The sequence below is a fragment of the Papaver somniferum genome, unplaced genomic scaffold (assembly GCF_003573695.1).
Source record: "Papaver somniferum cultivar HN1 unplaced genomic scaffold, ASM357369v1 unplaced-scaffold_24, whole genome shotgun sequence".
Classification (NCBI taxonomy): domain Eukaryota; kingdom Viridiplantae; phylum Streptophyta; class Magnoliopsida; order Ranunculales; family Papaveraceae; genus Papaver; species Papaver somniferum.
In genome coordinates this window covers 1802411-1826074 of record NW_020634374.1, presented here as the reverse complement: position 1 = coordinate 1826074, position 23664 = coordinate 1802411, and the positions used below count along the sequence as shown (strand labels likewise).

Below are 23664 nucleotides of genomic sequence, written 5' to 3'. Positions count from 1 at the left end.
TATTGGTGGTTGAACCAATATTCTTTGATTTGAGCAAATATTGCTAGTCTGAGCGACATGTTTATCCCAGTTTATGTGATTTTATGTGTTTTCTCTGATTTGAGGGAAATTTCATGAAACTGGAGAGTTTGGTGAAATTAAGGAACTCTCATGAGAGATAAAATAATAATAAAATAGGGAATGAGAGTGTGGGACCGTCATGGCTAAGGCATGGCCAGTTGTCCATGAGCGCGGGCTCCAAGCCACTCTTCCCAATTTTATGTAATTTTGATGATTTTAGCCAACTTTCATAAAATCAAAAGGATTTGTTGAAAACCAAGATATTTTTTTGAAATCAGGGAGTTTTCATGAAATCAGGAAACGAAACACCAAATAATAATAAACTAATAGGCGTGTGGGATCGGCTAGGGCATGGCCGGCCAGCTAGAGCCCGGTTCCACAAGTTTTCCCTAGTTTTTTTAATATTTTCTATAACTTTAGAGAAAATTCATGAAATTAGGTAATTTTAGGGAAAATTCATGAAATCAAGGGAATTTTCGTAATTTAAGAGGAAATAATAAAATAATGGGACGCGAGGTGTGGGACCGGCTACACCCAGGCACGTCCGGCTGGTGCTCGGTCCCACGACACCTTTCCCTAATTTTATTATTTTTTGATGAAATCATGTGATTTTAGAGAAAAATACATGAAATTAGGTGGTTTTAGGGAAAATTAATGAAATCAAGGGAATTCTCACAATTTAAGAGGAAATAATAAAATAATGGGACGTGAGGTGTGGGACCGGCCACGGCCAAGGCATGACCGGCCGACCGGCGGTCCCGCGACACCTTTCCCTAATTTTATTATTTTTTGATAAAATCATGTTATTTAGATAAAAATACATGAAATTAGGTAATTTTCATGATTTTAGGGAAAATTAGTAAAATATGATAAAAAAAAAATATAAAATTGGGCGTGGGACTGGTCACGGCATGACCGGCCGGTTGGTGAGCCCAGTCCCCTGGCGCCTCTGCTAATATTTTTACTATTTTTCCTCCTTTTTTTGCATAGGTTCCTCGTTCATTCGTATTTTCTGAAATGTTCGTTTGCGCATTCAAAATGATGGTCTGTGTATTATCTGCTAATTACACTTGCACCATTTTGTCAGGGCTTATTCGATTCCCAGATGCCTGTTTCGTCGAATATTTTTTATTAACCTGTGGAATTCTGCTGGGAAGAACCACGGATTGAAGTAACGAAATATAATGAGGAATCGTAGAATATTGCTGGATATTCAGGCGATTAATTGATGACTCGTAAAATATTGCTGGATATTCAGACGATGGCTCGTAGAATATTGCTGGATATTCAGACAATTTGAGATAATTAATTGCTGGCTCTACACTAGAAGGGCTTCCTGTCTAGGAGCATTAATTATCTGCGGGTTGAGCAATATGAACTTGTTGGAGTGTCATATTCCTGTTGTATAGTCGGGGAAAACCTGGTTACATCCCGAAGAAGTTGTCGCTCTATACTAGCAGACATGATGTCTAGGAGCCGCCTAATCTTTTGATTCTATACAGTATGGGATGTGTCGTGGCCTCAGCTGAGAGACCACACATCTTCATCTTCTCTAAGAGACTTTCTCCATCATAGGTGGCATGAGCTTTCATGCATAGAGACATGAGTCTCGATACTCATCCGATTGCCGGATTTGGAGTAATTACTGAAATTGCTCAGTTTTCGTAAGATATGCCACGGTCTCAGCTGAGAGACTACACATCTCACGTACTCTGAGAGACAGCCTTCTGAGTCAGAGATTTATGGCATGAGCTTTCACGCTTTAATGAGAGACATGATCCTCAATACTCATCTGATTGTCGAATATGGAGTATAGTTTTACAATTCTACCCTTTATCGAAAATCCACCATCTACACCCTTGATCAGCCAAGCGCACCGGACCTTTAAGAATGTAATGATTAAAACTAGCAATCATGTCTGAAGTATCTTTACTCTCCGGGGGAGAGAATCTAAGGGGGACCCCTTGGTCAAACCCGAATTGCCGAGCCGCACGATCAGGGTTGTAAGACATGGCTATAATTTTACCGGCATGAAATCCAGAAAGATAGCCAGGTAATACCGCCATCACCGCGTCAAAATCTGATTCGGACAGAAACTGCGTCGAGTCTAAATCCGCGTCGAAAGGCGCCATGAAATCATGGTGGGACGGACCAGATCGACCATCGTGATAGGGGCATGGCTTGAAATCCTTGGCCACATCTAAGAACTTTGTCGTATCACCCTTCGGTACCTTCCCTTTCTTGCGCCAGAGGGCCATGCGAGGATAAAGATACTCGACCAGAACCTTCTTCACCGAACCATCGGCCTGACTAACATCCTCTTCGCAGTGGACCTCCAATACGTGGGGATCAGGGGCGTATGGAGGAATGTGTTCCCAAGACCATGCAAGCATGAAAAAGGAGGGGATAAAGGTCTCGATTTTATGCGTCGACCCCATCATCTGAAGATCTTGGCAGAACAAATCCAAATGACGGTATACGCCACCTAGGAACATGGGAGCGAGAGGAAACGAGACCCCGCGGGATAATAACACCGCCATGGGAATCAACTCGTTCTTTATTCTATCCTGGGGACTATACTCAAACACGTCGCGACCGAGCCAAAGAAGAATGAAAGCAGCTAACTCTGCTCGAGGGTTCGGCTTCTGACGCTTCGGGGGAAGCACCTTTCCTTCTACAAGTCGTGGATCCCAGAACCGAAGCCAAAGAGGAAATGACGCACGCTTATGATCCTTAGGGAACCATTCAGAGTTAGTTGCAACAGACGAAGAATTGGGACCATGAATCGACTCGTAAGCGCGGAAAGAACTGCTAAGAAGACGTTCCCCCGAGGGATTTGGAGTTTTCTTCCTTTTCTTATCGTCACTAAGCTTAGCCTTCGCTTTAGCAATACCCGAGAACTTTGCCTTGCTGGTGCTGATAGTCTTTCCCCCCGCGGTAACAACCTTTCGCGTTCGATCTTTTGCGGATGATTCTTGTCCTTCTGCACCAATTCGACACGAGAAGCATCCTTGCAGTTTAACAGATAAGCCCACAACTTCCGATCGTCAGGGGTCAACGATTTATAAACGGCTGCCTCGTTGTAGGAATGGGTCCCATGGAGAGGCAGACCGGTAAGTGCGACGACATCTTCCAAAACTACGGTGGCCTCTCCCCAGGCTATAAGGAAAGTGTGGACAAGAGGGATCCAACGGAAGAATATTCGCGTCGTGTCGCGCCTGCATCTCTCTATTTCCCGATGGAGAGAATAATATATAGCCTCATTAATTCTGGCCTTACAAAGCATGGCCGCATGGTCAGGATTGTCGCGGATATAAATCACCCAGTGCGGCCATATCGCGGGAGTTTTCAATACAGAACGGGTGTTGATATCAGGAAGCCCATAATCACCACGATGGATATCCATACAGGGAACCCTTTTTAACGGATAAGTAGTTGTCTCAGCCGGCTCGGGTTGGTATATAAGCCACCCCTGGGCGCTTGGGTAAGGCAATACCGGAGGGTTCAGAAGACGGGAGACAAGATTATCATCCAGGGGCATCACGCGTCTTTCTCCTCGGAACTCCTTTAACTTTAATCCGCGCTTTAGCACAGGAGTCCCGGTAAACTCCGCAAGCGTATAAGACTTACCATCGGCAGGGGGAGGTAAGTGGACCTCTAGCTTTCCCGATTATCCGCTCTCCTCCGAGCCATTGCTCATTATTTCCTCTGACTCGTCGGAACCACCAGAAGAATTATCATCAGAAGAACTATTAGACATGGCGCGTGTATGGGCGCAGTGTGTAGGAAGAGAAGTAAACATTGAAATAAGTGAAAAGGAAAAGTAAATTAGGGAACTTGTATATATAGGAAGTCTGGAAACATAAAGGCGGAAGTTACACAAGTGGGCACGATAATTGAAAAGAAACTGAAGGAATCTTGCTAGGAGAAGTTATAGCGTCGCCCAATTAACACAAAGGACGCGAAAGTTCGGATAATGACTATAAGGTTATCTAACGATTAACCTCATAGTCAAGGGACTAATGTTGATACATAAAAAATAACTCCGCTTAACCAAGCTAGGGTGCCCCAAAGAGGGGAACGACCACATATGGAACATGGAGACTTGAGGACTAGGGCCCAAGCCCACCAAACGAAGTATCCATGAGGTGGAATGGATAATGAAGGAATTAACAAGGAAGAAGAGGGTTATATTAGAGAAGGGATGACATTAGTAGTAATTAAGGAGGTTTAGGACACATGACAAGATGTCATAAAAGGAAGGGGATTTTGGAAAGTCTATATAAGGAAGGACAAGGTACAAAGGAAAGGACTCGCTCTCTCATACTATTCTAAGAAAAGTGAAGTCATCTTGGTACACTAAGACGGATAGAACCCAACGAGAATTCTGGTATTAACAATTGGATTTGGCTTCACGAATCCCAAATGAAGTCTTCAAGTCGTTAACCTATAATGGTTTTGGAAAAACCTAGGTTAAAGGAGAATCGACTCTAGTCGTAACTAGCACACAAGAAAGTGTCGTGATTAGGTTTTCTAGTTGCTAGAGTTATCCCTTATATAGTAATTCAAATCAGGGTTTGATTTTAATCAAACCTAAGATAGCTTAGTGACAAAGCATTCAATATTCACAGTTAGATGAACACCTGATTTAAGATTCAAGCTAAGTCTGCTTAAAACCAAAACAATATCTCTCCACATGGTCTTAGCTTATTACACATAAATGAAATATACCTTCATTTAGATATGAGTAACCGTACCTAAACGTGTATATTGAGTTGGCTCAATAACAGTTAACCGAAGTCAGTCATATGAACACTTTTGTCTTAACCATATTCATCTGACACATCTAAATCAACTATGATGATCAATCAATCATGAAAGATAATCAAATGAATCTAATTGTGCTTCACATATAGTTGTTCAATTGTTCACTATCTCATTGGAATATATATGAACCAATTGAAGCAAAATCGGATTGATTCGTAAGAATCAATTCATGAACATTAAGTCACGGTTTGCAAATATTGCATTCCTTAATTCATAAATGTTTTAGTTCATGAGTATGAAAAACATACTTAACCGATTTTAGAACTTTAACCACTAAGTTTGCAAATAGGTACGCAAACTATAGCTTCTGGACTTTGGTCTTGTCCAGCCGTTTGCAGTACGGGTATGAAAATAGTTGTCCCGGACCTAACTCAGGTAGAAGCGTTCGCATACTAGTATACAAACAAGGTTCCCGGACTTTAACAGTTAAAACCGTTCGCATACTAGGTATACAAACAAGGTTCCCGGACCTGAATCATCAAAACAGTTTGCATACTAGGTACGCATACTGTGTTGTATCCAGACAAAGGTTTTTGTTCTAAACTTCCATTTCAATCATTCAAACATCCTTAAAAGACGAAAATAGTTGTCTCACACAAACTATTAGCTTATTTGTAATTTTCAAGTGATCGAATGATCAATAGGAAACATTTTGAGTCGACATCAAATGATTGTCTCACACAAATCATGTAAGATGTTGCAATGCAATTTCCACATGATCATCTTTTGTCTTAATATTTAGTTTCCAACAAATAAATTTTTTCCAACTAAACTCGTCAAGAATATGATGAACGTAGCTAAAGCAAAAAGCTTCCGACACATATTTCGAAAAATAGATAACCGAGTTAAACTCAGCTCGAAATATCAAATGTGTATAATATAAAAGTCTATATAACTATACGACTTAGTCTTATTAGGAGATAGAACAGAATAGACTTCTGAGTGATAGATAAGTTTTAGTCTCCACATACCTCTTGTTGATGAGGTTCCTCCAAGCTCTCCTCATTAGATCTTCGTCTTCAATCGATGAACGCCGTGAAGTCTAAATCTCAACTACACATTCTATCCTAATCCGAGACATAGCTATAATTAGACTAGAAATCAAGACTATAGTTTTGATCAACTAAACTTGACAAATAAGCTTGAGATAGCAACGCTTGCGAGTTCGACCGAGAAATGCTCTAGCAATCTCCAACTTTGTCAATTTTAGTGACAAAACTATCAATAGATATGGATTACAAAATAAATATACTTTGTATCTTCTCATCCATCATGCTTGATTTCCTTGGCTCTTCGACATTCCTTGAATTCTTCGCCACTCCAAGTACTTCAGCGGACCTGAACATTTTCAACAACATCATTGTTGTTGAAGATCTGTAGCCATAACAATAACAAAACATATGAAAAACATCTGTTCTTAATCATTGTTATACAGTTTCATAATATTATTACATAACATCAAAGTCCAATTGTATCACAACTTTGACAATAATACTGTGGTGATATGTATTACTCCCCCTTAGTCAATACTTCCATATCACAATGAAAACCACTCCCCATTACATAATGATTCGTAAACCATATGTATGTAGTGTGAATTACCAAATAATTCTCCCCCTTTTTCCAATATAAATTGGCAAAGGTACAAAAATTACGGGATCCTAATGAAATTCTCAAAGAGATAATTCATGACCAAAAGAGAACATTTCAACTTTGTTTCGATGATTTCACATAATCGAAACTTAGTGTATTCATCAAGGAGTTTATAAAGATAGAAGATAAGTCATGTAATATTGTACAACGGCACTTCCCACAAAGATTTGGCAATTAAGCACAAGTTCAATTAAGAACTCTCCCCCATAATATGTCATTTCTGAAAGAACAACAAGAGTGACCTTACTTTTACAATAAAAGAAGGATTTCTATGGACATTTAAAATTACATGAAACATGAATTTGTATCCAGAAAACTCGAATAAATTAATCACAAGAATACCTTATATATTAATTTAGTCGAAAATGCTCAACAGAAGAAAACTTACGGAGCCATACATTACTTTCACATAAAAGTGGATCAGGAAAATATAAATACTACGGAATATTCAAAAGTTCATTCTATCTTTTATCAATATTTGCATAAAGACATAATAGACTTAACTTTGAGCATATATGGGATAATCATAGTTCACGGACATAAACACACATATCCTATAAAATGTTTTTGTAATATATAAAACAATAAAGATTAATACTGCAAAATCATCTTCCAAATAACTTAGAATTTAAATAAATAAATCTAAAAACATTGCAAGATGAAAATCGTTGGCAATAGCTATGTATAATCACAATATTTGCTATTCCAAACCCTAGTTATCCTTCTTAAACACAAGAATAAATTCTCATAATAAGTTTCCTAGACACTAAGATTCTTGAAAAAAAAATTATTGTCCCCGAACTCCTTGTTGTCAACTGACATTGGGACATAAGTTTCATGAAGAAATGAGTCAATTCCAACAAACCTTCTCGAGTGATGCAAAACCAGGGCCTTCTGAATTTCAAGAGATCTTAGAACAATAGCCTTAATTTGTTGCATCTCCATCCTTGTTTCTTTCAACTCTTCAAGAACACCAGAAAACTTCTGAAGATTTGAGGGGTTAGCCCTTGATTTCTTCATATTCTTCCCTTTTCTCTTCAAAGTTATAGAGGAATGAGATTTACCTTTTTCCTTCATGATTGATGGCTTAACAATCATGTTAACATATTTTCCATCAGAAGATATAATGCTTGGAGTCTCCATTCAAATATGGGATTGTGAGAGAAATACACAAAACTAGCTCCACAAGCAATCTTTTGATAAATAGAGCTTTCAGGAAAGGAAAAAGGAATGTAGGGTTACGGAACCTATATACAAAGTAAGTAGGATTCACGTACGAACAACTCTGAATCCTTAAAAAGGTAAAATTATCGATTTTAACCCTCTTTTAATGATCAAACTGGGTAAACCTTTTCAATACCATTTGAGGATATAAAAACATCAACAGAATTCCAGAAAACAATAAGAAAAATAAACAAAATATTTTCTTTTCCTAAAACCCGATTGTGCATAACTCTTGTCTCTTTGAATTCGGGCACATGAGACAAGATGCACCTTCAACACAACTAGGCTGTGTGGGGGTGAACAATAATTTGTTCATCATGTGATTCCTGTATGGAATTCTCAGTTCCCTTTTTCATAGGTCGTTTAGACCTAATTCTTTTCTGCAGAGGTCTAACTTTTTCTTTAGAAATTAACTTCTTCGGAGATGAGTTAAATTTACATACCTCAGATGGATTCGACTTCAGAACAACTTTAAGCTTGTTTGCTAATCGATTTTCTCTCCATTGAAGTTTGTTGACATATCTTAATTTATGTTTGTACTCGAAACAATTAGATAGTTCATGACCCTTAATAGTACAATAAGAACATGTCAATGTGGAGGATGGTTCAGGCACCATAGCCGAGCATGCTGCTAACAAAATGAAGTACCTGAAACATGTGAGATAGAATTTTTAGTAGATAGAGTAAAATCCATTTTATCCTCCAAAGTAGTTGAAGAAGTTTCTACAGGATGAATATCAAGATTGATGTGCGTATTGCTACAATTATCAAAATTAATATTTTTGCCAAGGAGTGCAACACTTGATTTTTCATCTTCATTTGAATCATAGTGATCATACATTTCATCAAGAGTTGCAGCAAGACCTTTGTTTCCAGTGTATTTTCTACGATTTGGACACTCATTAGCAAAATGACCAAAACCTTTACACTTGAAGCACTGTGGCATATCCTCATCATCAGTGTCGACAGTGTCCCAGTTTTTAGGAGGAGCACGATCATGAGGTTTAACTGATGATATGGGTTTGTCTCTAGTGAACCGTTTACTTCTCTTGAAAAGAAGATCTCTAAATTGTCTTGTGAACACAACGCAAGTGTAAGTTATTATCTCTCTCCTCTGCGTTTTTTTCGGACCTCTTCAATGGCGATTTTTTCATCCAGAAGAACTCAGCCTCCTTTTCGTATCAATCCTATGTGATTGATTCAGTTTAGGAGTGTGCTAGTTGAATTTCTCCGCCGTCCAAGGACGGATCTTTGATCCTTCCCCTTGGGGAGGGATTTATTGGCTAGTGGAGTTTCTTGTTTTGCCATTATTTTTTTCAGAGTGTTCTTTTTTCTATTCAAATTATGTCTCACCCGAAAACCCTAATGTTGAAATCTAAAACTTTTGAGTCCTCTTGGTTTACCAAAGGGAAAGTGAATCAACTCAAAGTTTTGGAGAGGTACAAAGGATTTTCAAACTGGGTTTTTTTTCCAAAGGAATCCATTGATTGGGTGTCTTCTTCAATCTTGGTAGCTAAGGATGATTTAACAATTCCGGAGCAACGATGGACGAGGAGATTTAATTAGGCTGTTATACTGATTGAAGTTTTATCAAACACGGGGGGCGTTTTCATGAAGATTTCAAAACTAAACCATCAAAAGACTATAGAGCTCATTTCATTTGTGTGTCGAGTGGTGATGGTGGTTCTATTTGGAAGAGGTTTTCGCAGTTTTTATATCCAGGGACGCAACAAGTGGAACAAAGGGTTTTCAAGAATTTGGATTTTCCATTATTGAGTAACGCTTCAGGTTCATCGGTAGAGACTTTCAATCCTCATGCTAGAGGAGTTACGGTTGAAGTTATCAACTTTCATAGAGTTTGGTTTGGTATTGTGAAGGCAATTCTTCAACATTTTAATTGGTCTGGGGAGTTAAATCTTCGTCCAATTAATGGCAAGAAGGCTTTTTTTGAATCTCAGTCATTGGAGGTTCATAATTCTTTGCAGAATCCTGTTATTATTCGTGTAGGCAAATCAAAAGTTATGTTGCAGCAATGGAAGTCGGAAGATTCTACTCATCACATTGAGATGGGTCGAAAGCTCAGTCACTGGATTGGCATTCGTGGTCTCCCTATTTATTTATGGGAGGAAAATGTTTTGCAAAGGATTTGCTCACCGTTGGGTATTCTGAAATCCATTCATCTAGATTCTTTGAATCATTCACTTGGTTGAAGAGAGTTGATACCAAACAAATTTGTTGTTCCTTTACTGTTTGGAATACGAACCAAAGGAAATATTCCAAGTACATGACTTATTTATAAGTTGGAGGCATGGGAATACAGACGGAACTAGGTGAACTATAGGTTTAGTTGCTTGGTCTCAACTATACGAAGTTGATTTATTTTATATAGCGGCTTAATCCTGAGAGTATTCAATTCTAGACAAGGTCCCGGGGTTTTTCTGCATTTGCGGTTTTCCTCGTTAACAAAATCTTGCTGTTGTGAGTGGGGGAAAACGATTTGCTGGTTTTTACGGAATTGAAGAGTCGACCGTGTGGAGACTCCTTGAACTGAGCGAAATGGTGAACCTCATACAGATGCACTGCAAGAAGGGAGTGCTTTAAGTTCCAGAGGTCAATCTGTAAGACCCCGGCCTAAACCAAGAATAATGGTCGTTCCAGAGTCAGTTCGTTCACAAGAGAGGATGGGTTGATCTATAGGAGGGAAGCTGAGAAATGCGTGAGATCAATGGAGATCTGAGATTGTAGGTGTGTTGTGAATTCAGCGTGAAAATGCTCTGAATGATTTAATTTTGCTCAATTGAGAGTAATTTCTGTGAGTTCGTGTAGACGAAAGATTGTCTGTATGAACTTTGATGAGAAATTGCTCGTTTTGGCGAATGTTGTTCGATTGTTCGAAAAACCTCTCTCTTTTCAGTCAGGATTCAGAGACATTTTATAATGTCGTAGTTGAAAACACCATGATCCCATGAAGTGTGACAGTTGCTGGAATCAGAGAATGGGAAATGGGGAAATCGTGTTAAAACCAATTACTCATCATGCAAAGATTTGGTTAACTTTCCACCCACTACTTTGCTGACTCTTCCAACTGATTGCACGACTTGCTCACATTCTCATTGTGGGTGAACACACGTGTCGTAGACCGCCAGACCAAAACCCTAGTTAGTATCCCCCCATGTGACACGATTGAAATCTCGTGATTGTGGAGTCAGTTGCTGACTTTATGGGACGATGAGTCCATGTATTGCTGAGTTTAACATGATTAGCAAATTTTTCGAAACTCATGAATTTAATGTGTCTGCTAAGACGAGGTATCATTATAATCTAAGAAGAGCAAAATTGTGTTGCTAAATTGTTGAATATTGGTAGCTGAACCAATATTCTTTGATTTGAGAGAATATTGCTAGTCTGAGCGAATATTGCTAATTGAATAAATATTGCAGGTTCGAACGAATATTGCTAGTTCGAGCAAATATTGTTCTTTTGATGAATTGTGGTAGCTGGACCAAATAAAATATTAATTTAAGTTACTGACTGCTGGGTCAAGCAAAATAAATATGAATATCAATCATGGAATCAACATAAAATTACTAGAGTGTTCGAATCTGCACAGAATCACGTTTCTGCAGAGCTCTGGATTCAAAACCCTAATTTTACCGAAATGATGATTTATTGCAAATCAACACGGGACCGTCTACATGGGATGACGGGTTCACCATATAACGCCCAGATGCTCGAATGAGCAAAAAATACCAAAGTCTCTTGAGGACCAGTTGGTGAAAGAATGATTAAATGCTGGTTTAATCATTTACTGAAATAATGCTCGTGTGAGCAACAAATCATAAAACCTGATGCAGAAAATACGAGGGGCCGACCAAGAGGTCATGAGACTGGCTCTTGATGGTCTTGGGACCAGTAGATGGTCGTTTGAGCGAACTTCCAATTGTTTGGAAAGAGTTCGAACCTAATATGAGAAACTGAGCAAATTAGGTTAAAATCATTAAAACATGCGGGACCAGTTGTTTGCAAGCCTCAGAGTCACCCTTGGTCGGTCAAGGGGATGTGCCCGTGTCACCACAGTGTTCGTGCTTAAGTCCTAAGAATTTTGATATTTTCTGATGCACGTTTGAGCAACATTTGGAGAAAATATGCAAAATCCATGGTTTTGCTGAAACCGGCAAAAATACATGAGATGATGTGAACAATAAATAAAACCTGGGATTTCAAGGTGTGGGACCGGCACGGCTAGGGCATGGCATGCCGAATGACAGACGCGGTCCCACATGTTTATCCCAGTTTTATGTGATTTTATGTGTTTTCTCTGATTTGAGGGGAATTTCATGAAACTGGAGAGTTTGGTGAAATTAGGGAACTCTTATGAGAGATAAAATAATAATAAAATAGGGAATGTGAGTATGGCACCGGCATGGCTAAGGCATGGCCGGTCGGCCATGAGCGCGGGTCCCAAGCCACTCTTCCCAATTTTATGTAATTTTTGATGATTTTAGCTAACTTTCATAAAATCAAAAGGATTTGTTGAAAACCAAGATATTTTGTTGAAATCAGGGAGTTTTCATGAAATCAGGAAACAAAACACTAAATAATAATAAAATAATGGGCATGTGGGACCGGCTAGGGCATGGCCGGCCGGCTAGAGCCCGGTCCCACAAGTTTTTCCTAATTTTTAATATTTTTCATGATTTTAGAGAAAATACATGAAATTAGGTAATTTTAGGGAAAATTCATAAAATCAAGGAATTTTCATAATTTGAGAAGGAATAATAAAATAATGGGACGTGAGGTGTGGGACCGGCCGGCCGGCGGTCCCGCGACACCTTTCCCTAATTTTATTATTTTTTGATAAAATCATGTGATTTAGATAAAAATACATGAAATTTGGTAATTTTTCATGATTTTAGGGAAAATTCATAAAATCAAGGAATATTCATAATTTGAGAGAAATAATAAAATAATAATAATAATAAAATAATGGATAGTGAGATGTGGAACCGGCCAAGGCCAAGGCATGGCCGGATGGTGCTCGGTCCCGCGACACCTTTCCCTAATTTCATTATTTTTTGATAAAATCATGTGATTTAGATAAAAGTACATGAAATTAGGTAATTTTCATGATTTTAGGGAAAATTAGTAAAATATGATAAAAATATAAAATTGGGCGTGGGGCTGGTCACGGCATGACCGGCGGTTGGTGAGCCCAGTCCCCTGGCGCCTCTGCTAATATTTTTACTATTTTTCCTTCCTATTTTGCATAGGTTCCTCGTCCATTCGTATTTTCTGAAATCTTCGTTTGCGCATTCAAAATGTTGGTCTGTGTATTATCTGCTAATTACACTTGCACCATTTTGTCAGGGCTTATTCGATGCCCAGATGCCTGTTCCGTTGAATATTTATTACTAACCTGTGGGATTCTGCTGGGAAGAACCACAGATTGAAGTAACGAAATATAACGAGGAATCGTAGAATATTGTTGAATATTCAGGCGATTAATTGACGACTCGTAGAATATTGTTGGATATTCAAACGATGGCTCGTAGAATATTGCTGGATATTCAGACAATTTAAGATAATTAATTGTTGGCTCTATACTAGAAGGGCTTCCTGTCTATGAGCATTAATTATCTGAGGGTTGAGCAATATGAACTTGATGGAGTGTCATATTCCTCTTGCATAGTCGGGGAAAATCTGGTTACATCCCGAAGACGTTGTCGCTCTATACTAGCAGACATGCTGTCTAGGAGCCGCCCAATATTTCGATTCTATACAGTATGAGATGTGCCGTGGCCTCAGCTGAGACACTGGGCATCTTCATCTTCTCTGAGAGACTTTCTCCATCAGAGGTGGCATGAGCTTTCATGCACAGAGACATGAGTCTCGATACTCATCCGATTGCCGGATCCGGAGTAATTACTGAAATTTCTCAGTATTCATGAGATGTGTCGTGGCCTCAGCGGAGAGACTACACATTTATACGTACTCTGAGAGACAACTTTCTCAGTCAGAGATTTATGACATGAGCTTTCATGTTTTAACGAGAGACATGAGTCTCAATACTCATCCGGTTGCCTAATCTGGAGTATAGTTTCATAATTCTACCCTTTGTCGAAAATCCACCATCTACAGCTGTGTCATTTACTTTATATTTTACGCATTATAATTGTTTTATTATAATTAAAGTAAATTACACAAACGTTAATTACTATTTACTTGATAAGCAATCCTATTGTGTTTGGTTAAGTCCGAACCTTTGTATCAAGTAAACATACTTCGTTGTTGTATTGTCTCGATCTCGTATCCATAGACGATCACACGAAGTGTGAACCGATTAACTGTATTGTCTCGACTCAGTACATAGACTATCACTTTCGGAGAATGGACTTATAGGAAGGAAAGTTTTATCTTGAGGTATATTTGGGTACCCTCACCTTTTCAATTGGTATCAGAGCAGGCAAACACGAAAAGATCTAACAATCTGTGTTTGGTGCGATCCATCCTATAAGAATGAACTCGAGTTCTCATGAATCGACTTCAATTAACGTACCTCCAAGATTTGACGGGACAAACTATCTGTGGTGTAAATCTGATATGCGATCTTTTCTTCAATCACGAGACTTTAATACTTGGCTATTAGTCGTCGATGGTTATATTCGTCCAAAGATAGAAAATTCGGAAACTGAGTTTAAACACTTAGTAGATTTTTCAAATGAAGAAAAGGCTCTAGCAAAGCAGAATTCAGATGGTTTGAATGCTATAATACTTGTTGTAAGCCGTGAATGGTAAAGGAAAATGTCTAATGGTAAAGGAAAATGGACATGTCTTCCGATGTTATTAAATCATCTAATGGTAAAGGAAAATGTAAGACAGGATGCAAAAACTGTCTTAAAAACAGAATTGCTAAAAGTTGCACAGGAAACCCAAGTCAATGTCAAGATATTTCGCTAGTTTGAGGTAACGAGAGAAGAATTTCTCATGAGATACTAGATAAAGGACAGTCTGGCTGTTCCAATTTCCATAATGAGAGAAAATCTCATACTAATACCTTCTTATCGGTATTAGAATTCTTTCCTCACCATGTGTGTCGAATTTGAGTGAGGAAGAAGAAAAATCAAGGCACTAATGTGTAGATTATGGAAATAAAATCTAGTTTTCGGAAATATTCGTTATATTAGTATTTTGGGAATATTATATTTTCGGAAGAATGAGAATTATAAAAGATCCTTTTTTCTACTCTGGTATTACCTTGTCCGGACCATGAGTATGGATCCAACATCTTCTCTTGATAAGATGATAGATCGGAATGATCAACATAAATTAAGTCAGTATCTTCTCTTGATATCAAGGGTAAAATCAAAAAGGGAGATTGGCTTAGAAAGAAGGAAAGAGAGAATACATTGAAGAAAGATCAGTGTATTGAAACATTGTCACACTTTTGTGTTCAATCAAAGACAGAACTACATGCCCTTGCAAAATCCTTCACGAAAATTTCTCATCTGCAAGAAGTTCTGGTCAAGCAACAAGGTTTTCTACTTGAAGAAATTCACAAACTGAAGATTGAAAGTAGAAATCTGCCTTCATTTACTGGTGATACGAAGGACTAAGTTGAACTTAGAGGTTAAACAATGGGAGTTCTCCTAGAGATTAAGTTATATGATGTAATACTTAATCTAAGAAAAATAGACATCAATTTTTTATTTCTTTCATTGATTGTATTGGTCTATTAATGAATAAAACTATTATGAATAAAGTTATTTGATTTATAATTTTTCTTGTGATAGTTTTTGGTTTACATAGCCTGTGCTTGAATGCTTTTATCTTATTGCTATGTATGTTTATGGGATGTTTGATTTCGGTTTTACTACTTTAATATTCGATCTCATAATATGAACCCTTATGGTTTGGGTGACTTTTTGATTTAGCAGGATTAAGTTCTAGCCTATGTTGGTAGGCTTTATCAAAGGATCATGAGGGGTTCTGATAGAAACAATATGTGAAAAAGTCACAATATGTTGAATCAGTTTGGTTTAGCATAAAAGCATATGTGTTTCATGGGTTTTCAACTTTTGCTTGCAATAGTTAAAAATCGGTTTTCAACCTTTCTCTGGTAAAGGTTGGTTGTTGTTATTCTTTTGTTTTGCATAAGGATGACAACATAATGGTATTTCAATATCAATTCTCTCTGGAAGAAGAAGATGTGATCATATTGGAGAAGTTGGATGCGAAATTGAGGTAAAAATCGTGTTAGTTAATTGATTTCCTGTTTAAGAAAAGCTTAATGTTATTGCTTATATCTTTTTGCTTTTGCTTAACAAAATTTAGGTACAATTGATGTTTTTATTCCATTATGTGTGTATGGATGTGTGTGTGATTTAGTTGGTTCTGGTTAAGAAAAACTATTGTTATCTTACTTTATTGTGTGGTATCAATTGTTTAGGCTTATAAAATTTACGGTGCAATTGCGGTGCTTTAATGTTTATGTTGTTTCAATTGCTTCCGGTTGAGGTGAATAATTATGCAAGTTGATTTGTTTTTGTTTGTATGAATTATTTATGGCTTGACAAAAGAATATGTTTACGGGATGAGTTGTTTAGTCCAATTCGATTCCGGATAAGAGAAACTAAGTTAATTCTGATCTTAGTTAGACTTATCAAAGTGGAGGTTTCGGTTATTCAAGTCTAATCGAATGCCTTAACAAGAAATGCTTGTTAACTAACCTAGTATTTGGCTTGTTTAAAATTTAAAGGTCTAGGTTATATGGATAATTAGAACCTGGTGAGAAAAATAGAGTTATCTTTATTTTGGTCTTATCGAATGAAGCGATTGTATTTGTACAATCGGTTTAGCAAAGGAACTAATATGCCTAGTTGATTTTTGGTTTGCTAAAATATTTGGGAAAATTGCTTCGGGCAATTATTCCCATGATAACATATCAAAACATAATTACTTTGTAGTTTCGGTTTTGATATTGGTTATCAAAAATTATGTGTGGAACCCTCGTGCTTGACTCAACAGGTTACAAGTCTATTTTTAGATTTGTAAGATCCTTTTCGTGTTGTCCTTTATTTTTTCGTTTCTTTGTCATTTTATGACAAAAAGAGGGAGAAATATATGGAGTAAACAAGGGATGCTGGTGTCAATTTATATTGATTGGTGTCACTAAGGAAGAAGGACATTGGTGCTTGAACGTTTATCTAACGAATGAGGAAAAGCATAGACTCAGGGGGAGTAACATATCATATGATTTGGTATAACAAAGACGTGAGGATTGAAAATCTACCTATCTCATTTAGGGGGATTATGAGCTTTGTTATTATAATGTCAACAGCTGTTGCATTTTTAAGGATTGAATGTATGCAGGTTATGTGTTGTTGAATTCGGGAATCAAGCGTATGTGTAATGATTTCTTGTAATTTGTTTATCCATATGATTGTAAGAGTTTTGTCACTAAAATTGACAAAGGGGGAGTTTGTTAGAGCATAGCTCGGTTGAACCCACCAAGCGTTGGTATGTCAAGTTTGGTTGTCATATTTTAGTGAACCAAAACTCATTTAAGAGTCGCTTGATTAAATGTACTAGAGCCAACTTCGTATAGGTTAGCTTGAAAGTATTAGGATTTGAGATATTACAAGTATTGCGAAGACTTGAAGAAGTGAAGAAGTAAGGAGCTACAACCACAACATCATCCTTCCACTTGAGGCTAGTGATATTTGACTTGAACTGTTTCATTCCCTAACGTATCTTTCAAGTCGTGCATATTGAAAACAAAACTGTGAAGCATGAACACTCTAGATAGACATAGTATTAAGGAATACAATACGAGGTTTATTGCTTAACCATTAAACTTCATCGGCATAATCTTTTGAATGCTATTGTGATTATGTATGGGTATGAGGTGAGGATTTCATCCTAGGAAACAATATTTTTACATGTGTTTTAAGGAAGTAAGTTCATGAACTTTATTTGTGAATCGAAAAGGAAATCACCAGGCGTTATTGGGATTGTTCTTCATTGCATATCTTATGAACGACCAACATGTGTGATTAGTATAACCGCTCATGACTTGTTTGTGTTCTTGGTAAAACTATTCACACGAGGCCTGACTTTTGCATTGGTATGACTTTTATTAGAGAAACCGATCTTAAGTAATCACCTGATGGTATGATCGAGTTTGTGTAGTTTGTAAGACCTAACACTGGGTAAAGGGGAACCGATCCTAGTAAGAGGTGAAACACATCACAAAGGGGAATCGATCCTTGTATGTGGTGCAACAAGGTTTATAGAAGAAAGGGGAACCGATCTTATGGACATGTGCAACACGTTTTTAGGCAAAAGGGAATCGATCCTATGGACATGTGCAACACATATGAGTTAGATACCATATATATGTGGGGAACCGATCCTAGTACCTAGTCAACCGAATTTTGGAAAGCTAGTGTGACTATGCACAGTACTCACATGGAGGTAGAACCGAAACTTGTTTTGGTGAAACCAATTATAAGAACTTGTTTATAAGAACTTGTTTTGAGAGTTCTTAATCAATCGCATAGCTCTTGAAAGTCAGATGAACCAATTATAAACGTGTTTGGAAGCGTGGTAAATCGGTTTCAAGTGTGTAAGTATGAAAGAGGATTTACAAAGTAAGGATGTCGACACACTTTGAACACGTGCATTTATGCGTATCTTTTATTGTTCAAAGATATTCCTTAACATCTAAGAAGGAAGTAAATCCCAGGATAGAAATTAAATAAGTTAAGAATATTTTATTTAAGGTTTTTAATTATATATGGAAAATAAGAATTAGTAATGTGAATTTTCTAGTTAAAGATTTTCCAAGGAGATTTTCGATGAATATTTTTGGACAGAGTATTCTCAGGATTTATGAAAACCGAATATGGAAATTATTATTAAATATCTTGAGAATATTTTCGGTTTTGGAAATTCCTTGGTGTTCAAACTTCCTTGTATATAAATACTTGAAGTTTGCATTTCTAGCAAACTAATCCTTCGTGACAGTAAACTTCCTCTGTTGTACTGTTACTGGTGAAGGCGCTTATTCGAAGAGGAGAGTAACCTAATTAGGCGAAATCTCTTACGGCCGCTCAGTATAAAGTCTTCTTTGGGATTGAGAATCTCTAGCGTGTACCGTTGGTTGGAAACTAGATAATTGCGGTTTATATTTTGTTTTCATTGATTTGATTGACTAACGGTGGTTGAACTTTGATTGCAGCTAGTTTGTTTATGCTTGAGAATCTTCTCTTCTGATATAAGATTCACTCAAACTAGTTTGAAGTTTCGACAGGGATCTTTAGACTGTTGTTAGTGCTAAAGACGATCTTGTGATAATCCATTGTTAACAGACTTCGTTCTGTGTATGATTGATCACAAGAGATTCAAGTAGTTGTGTGCAGGTGTTTATTGAAGATCTAAGAAGATTTGAAGACAAAGAAGAGATAGAAGATTTATGACTTGGTTATATAAATCTTTGGTGTGCACAATACTTGTTTTGGTAAAAAGAGGATCTCACTATAATCGGTTTATCCTTGTGGTAGATTGGATAGAATAGTTGAGTAGATAGGCATCAACACGGTTCCTTGGGATTAAAGGTATTGATTGCAAAATCTTATGATTACTTTGGGTAATTGAACATAAGATAGATCTAAGAACCTGACGAAGGAGTTTACGTTAAGATAAACAGAAGAGCCTTTGTCCGACTCATATCACTTGATTGAAGAGAGTTGATACCAAACAGATTTGTTGTTCCTTTACTTTTCAGAATACGAACCAAGGGAATTGTTCCTTTACATGACTTATTTATAAGTTGGAGGCGTGGGAATACATACGAAACTAGGTGAACTATAGGTTTAGTTGCTTGGTCTCAACTATACGAAGTTGGTTTATTTTGTATAGCGGCTTAATCCTGAGAGTATTCAATTCTAGACAAGGTCCCAGGGTTTTTCTGTGTTTGCGGTTTTCCTCGTTAACAAAATCTTGCTGTGTTATTTACTTTACATTTCCGCATTATAATTGTTTTATTATAATTAAATTAAATTTTACTTGATAAGCAATCCTATTGTGTTTGGTTAAGTCCGAAACTTTGTATCAAGTAAACATACTTCGTTGTTGTATTGTCTCGATCTCGTATCCATAGACGATCACACGAAGTGTGAACCGATTAGTGGTATTGTCTCGACTCAATACATAGACAATCACTTTCGGAGAAATGACTTATAGGAAGGAAAAGTTTTATCTTGAGATATATTTGGGTACCCTCGACTTTTCAAGAGCTATGTGGGGAAGTAATGGGTGTGAGCATGTTTATTTACCATTGGAGGGAAGATCGGGGGGAGTTTTACTTATGTGGAATTCATCAGTAGTTGTAATGGAAGAAAGTTTATTGGGGGAATTCTTAGTAACTCTAATATTTCGTAACACTAGTGATGGTTTCACCTGGATTTTCACCTCTGTCTATGGGGCAACTGATCCTGCAGATTATGAACAATTCTGGCAAGAAATCCAAGATGTTAGATTGTTAATGTCAGGGCCATGGATGTTGGGAGGGGACTGGAATGCACCTTTATTTGCCTCTGAAAGAAGTTCAATAGGGGGTTGTAATAGAAACAGAAGAAACTTCAGGAAATTTGTAAACAAAAATAGTCTAGTAGATATTCCAATGTCTGGTGGAAGTTTTACCTGGACTAACTCACAAAATCCTCCTATTTTGTTAAGGCTTGATAGATTTATCTTTACAACTGATTGGGAAGAGAAGTGTATTGGTGTGGTGCAGTTTAGATGTAGGAGACCTATTTCAGATCATGCACCAGTTCTCCTTAATTGCAATGTTGGTAATATTCATAAGCTTTCCTTTAAGTTTGAAAATTTCTATCTGTCTAATCCGGTTTTCTTGGAAAATATGAAAATTTGGTAGGAAAACTTAACTTTTAGTAGTAGACCTAGTTATATTTTTGCAAAGAAATTGCAAGGTTTGAAATTTTTCATCAAAAAATGGGGAAGAGAGACTTATGGTTCATTACAAGCTGAAGTGGACAAGTTAGAGATGCTGATTGATGTTTATGATTCTTTGGAAGAGATTGGTGGTTCTTTGAATGAAGGGGATTATGCAGCCAGGGAGTCAACAAAAATAAAGCATAATCAAGCCTCTTTGAACTTAACAAAGAAATGGTTTTCAAGATCTAAAGGACTTTGGCTAGCAGATGGAGAAACGAATTCCAGGTTTTTTCATAAGAATTCTTATTACAATCATAAGATAAATTCTATAAATTCTTTAATTGTGGATGGGGTTATGAGTCATGACAAGGACATAATTAATGAGGAAGCAAAAAGATTTTATGAAGAAGGATTTACTGAAAAGGTGTATGGCAGGCCTACTTTTGAAGGGATGGAATTACCAAAAATTAGTGTGGAGCAGAGTATTGGGATGGAGAAACCAATTGAGGAGGATGAGGTGAAGAAAGTGATTTGGGGTTTTGGGAGAAACAAGTCACCTGGACCTGATGGTTATAAAATGGAGTTTTTCAAAGATGTGTGGGATATTATTAAACCAGAGTTAATGGCTGTTATGAAGGAGTTTCAACAAACTGGTTATATTGATTGGAGACTCAATTACACAAATATTATTCTTATACCTAAGTGTGAGGGAGCTTCTTCTATGGGTAATTTTAGGCCAATTAGTTTGATGTGGGGGGGGGGGGGGGGGGGGGGGTTATAAAATTATATCAAAACTGTTGGCAGATAGGATGAAACTAGTAACTCCTTCAATAATTTCAGAGTTTCAGGGTGCATTTGAGGATGGTAGGAAGATAACAGATGGCATTTTAATTGCTTCAGAGCTTATAGATTCAAGAGAAAGGGAAGGAAAACCTGGTTTGATTTGAAGGTGGATTTAGAGAAAGCATTTGATAGTGTTAGCTGGAGTTGTCTTGACTACACAATGGCAAGATTTGGTTTTCGTATTACTTGGAGGAACTGGATTAGATGGTGCTTATCAAGTACAAGGTTTGCAATGGATATAAATGGATCTGCTTCCCCTCTCTTTAGAAGTTCAAAAGGTATTAAGCAAGGTGACCCAATGTATCATTTTCTTTTTATGATGGTGGTTGAAGTGTTATCTATTCTAATCAAAAAGGCAGCTGCTCTAAAGTTATTATCTGGTTTCAAGGTTGGGTCTGCTGAACTTGAGATCAATCATTTGCAGTTTGCAGATGATCTTATAGTGTTATTAGATGATGATGTTTGAACAAGTAAGGAATTTGAAAATGTTTTGTTAGCTTTTGAGCTTATCTCTAGTCTCAAATTTAATTTTAAAAAGAGTGCAGTGGTGGCTGTGGGAAATGCAGAGCATGTAGATGATAGTGCACTTATTTTTGGTTATTCTATGACTACTTTTCCAATGAAGTATTTAGGCATTCCTTTAGGAAGTACTTCTAAGTCAGTTGGGGTTTGGGATGTGATTCTTCAAAAGTTTCAAAAGAAGTTGAGTGTCTGCCAAAGGAAGTATTTATCAAAGGGTGGCAGGTTAATGCTAATTCAGAATGTTTTATGCAGTCTCCCTATTTATTATCTGTCACTTTTTCAGATGCCTGCTTCTGTTGAGAAGAAAAAATGGAGATAATAATGAGACAATTTCTTTGGGAAACTTTGAATAATAAGCCAAAGAAGAGCTGGGTAGACTGGAAAAAGATAAATCTGCCAAAAGAAGAAGGAGGAGTGGGTATTAAGAAGCTAACACTAATGAATAGGGCTTTGCATGCAAAATGGATATGGAGATATGGAAATGAGGAGAAGGCTCTATGGAGGAGAATTGTGAATCACAAGTTTGGTGGCAATGTTAGTTATTGTATTCTTAAATGCAATGATTACAAGTCAATTCTGGAAACATAATTCTATTTTGGAAGGAGAATTGGCTAAATGGTCAATCTTTGAAGACTTTATTCCCATCTCTATTTAAGATCAGTAGAATGCAGGATGCTACTGTGGCTGACTTGTGTGATATCAACAATGGAGAGGGGAATTGGAATTTGGCTTTTTTTAGACATCTAAAGGAGGAGGAAATAACTGAGGTGGCACATCTTACAAATCTTATTTCAACATATAATTATGGCAATGGGGAATCAGACCAGAGAGTTTGGCAGCAGGGAAGACATGGCTTTTTTGTTGCGGACTTCTATAAAGCTATGGAGTCTGATGGTTTGCTGCAGTTTCCTTACAAATCACTGTGGAAACCAAAAATTCCACAAAAGTTTTTTTTTTTGTGTTTGGACTCTATGTTACAATGCAGCAACAACACAAGACTCATATAGGAATTCATTTATGGTGAATGGATGTTTACTATGCAAGAAAGCAGTTGAGTCAAATAATCATCCGTTTTTACATTGTGAAGTCACAAGAGATATTTGGCTATTTTTCATGAAGTGTTATGGTGTGCAATGGGTTTTCCAACAAACTGCTAGGCAGACTATTTGGGAATGGAGAAGGAAAAAAAAGGAAATCAAACAGTGTTAAAAACAATATTTGGGATTTTATCCCATTTGTAGTCTGGTGGGCAGTTTTTTTTTTTTTTTTTTTTTTTTAAAAAAAAAAAAAAAAAACTACCCATGGAAAAGGCACACTGGGTAGCAAATTTTATTAAAACAAGAAAAAAGAAGAAGGGGACTAGACCTTACCTCCAACAAGACAAAGAGAAGCAAAACAAACAAAACAAAAGAAACTCAAAAATTACATATTACGAAAACGATAATGGAAGTATAGATTATCTATGAGGATCTTCCGTCTTGCGAACACCGGAGGATCCGTCCACCAATGAGACTCAACTATAGCACCATGCTTGGCCAAAAGGTCTGCTACCGAATTACCCTCTCGATATGCATGTGT

General features: G+C 37.2%; 2 protein-coding genes across 2 annotated transcripts; both read left to right on the top strand.

The window, feature by feature from the left end:
* The first annotated feature begins 20062 nt into the window (after window positions 1-20062).
* Window positions 20063-21668, top strand: LOC113340852. The gene is made up of 3 exons (XM_026585909.1): window positions 20063-20614; window positions 20702-21446; window positions 21562-21668. Exons 1-3 carry the CDS (start codon window positions 20063-20065, stop codon window positions 21666-21668), a joined length of 1404 nt encoding a protein of 467 aa, XP_026441694.1.
* A 56-nt stretch (window positions 21669-21724) lies between these two features.
* LOC113340851 lies at window positions 21725-22405 on the top strand. Its single transcript, XM_026585908.1, has 2 exons — window positions 21725-22024; window positions 22103-22405. Exons 1-2 carry the CDS (start codon window positions 21725-21727, stop codon window positions 22403-22405), a joined length of 603 nt encoding a protein of 200 aa, XP_026441693.1.
* Window positions 22406-23664: the final 1259 nt, after the last annotated feature.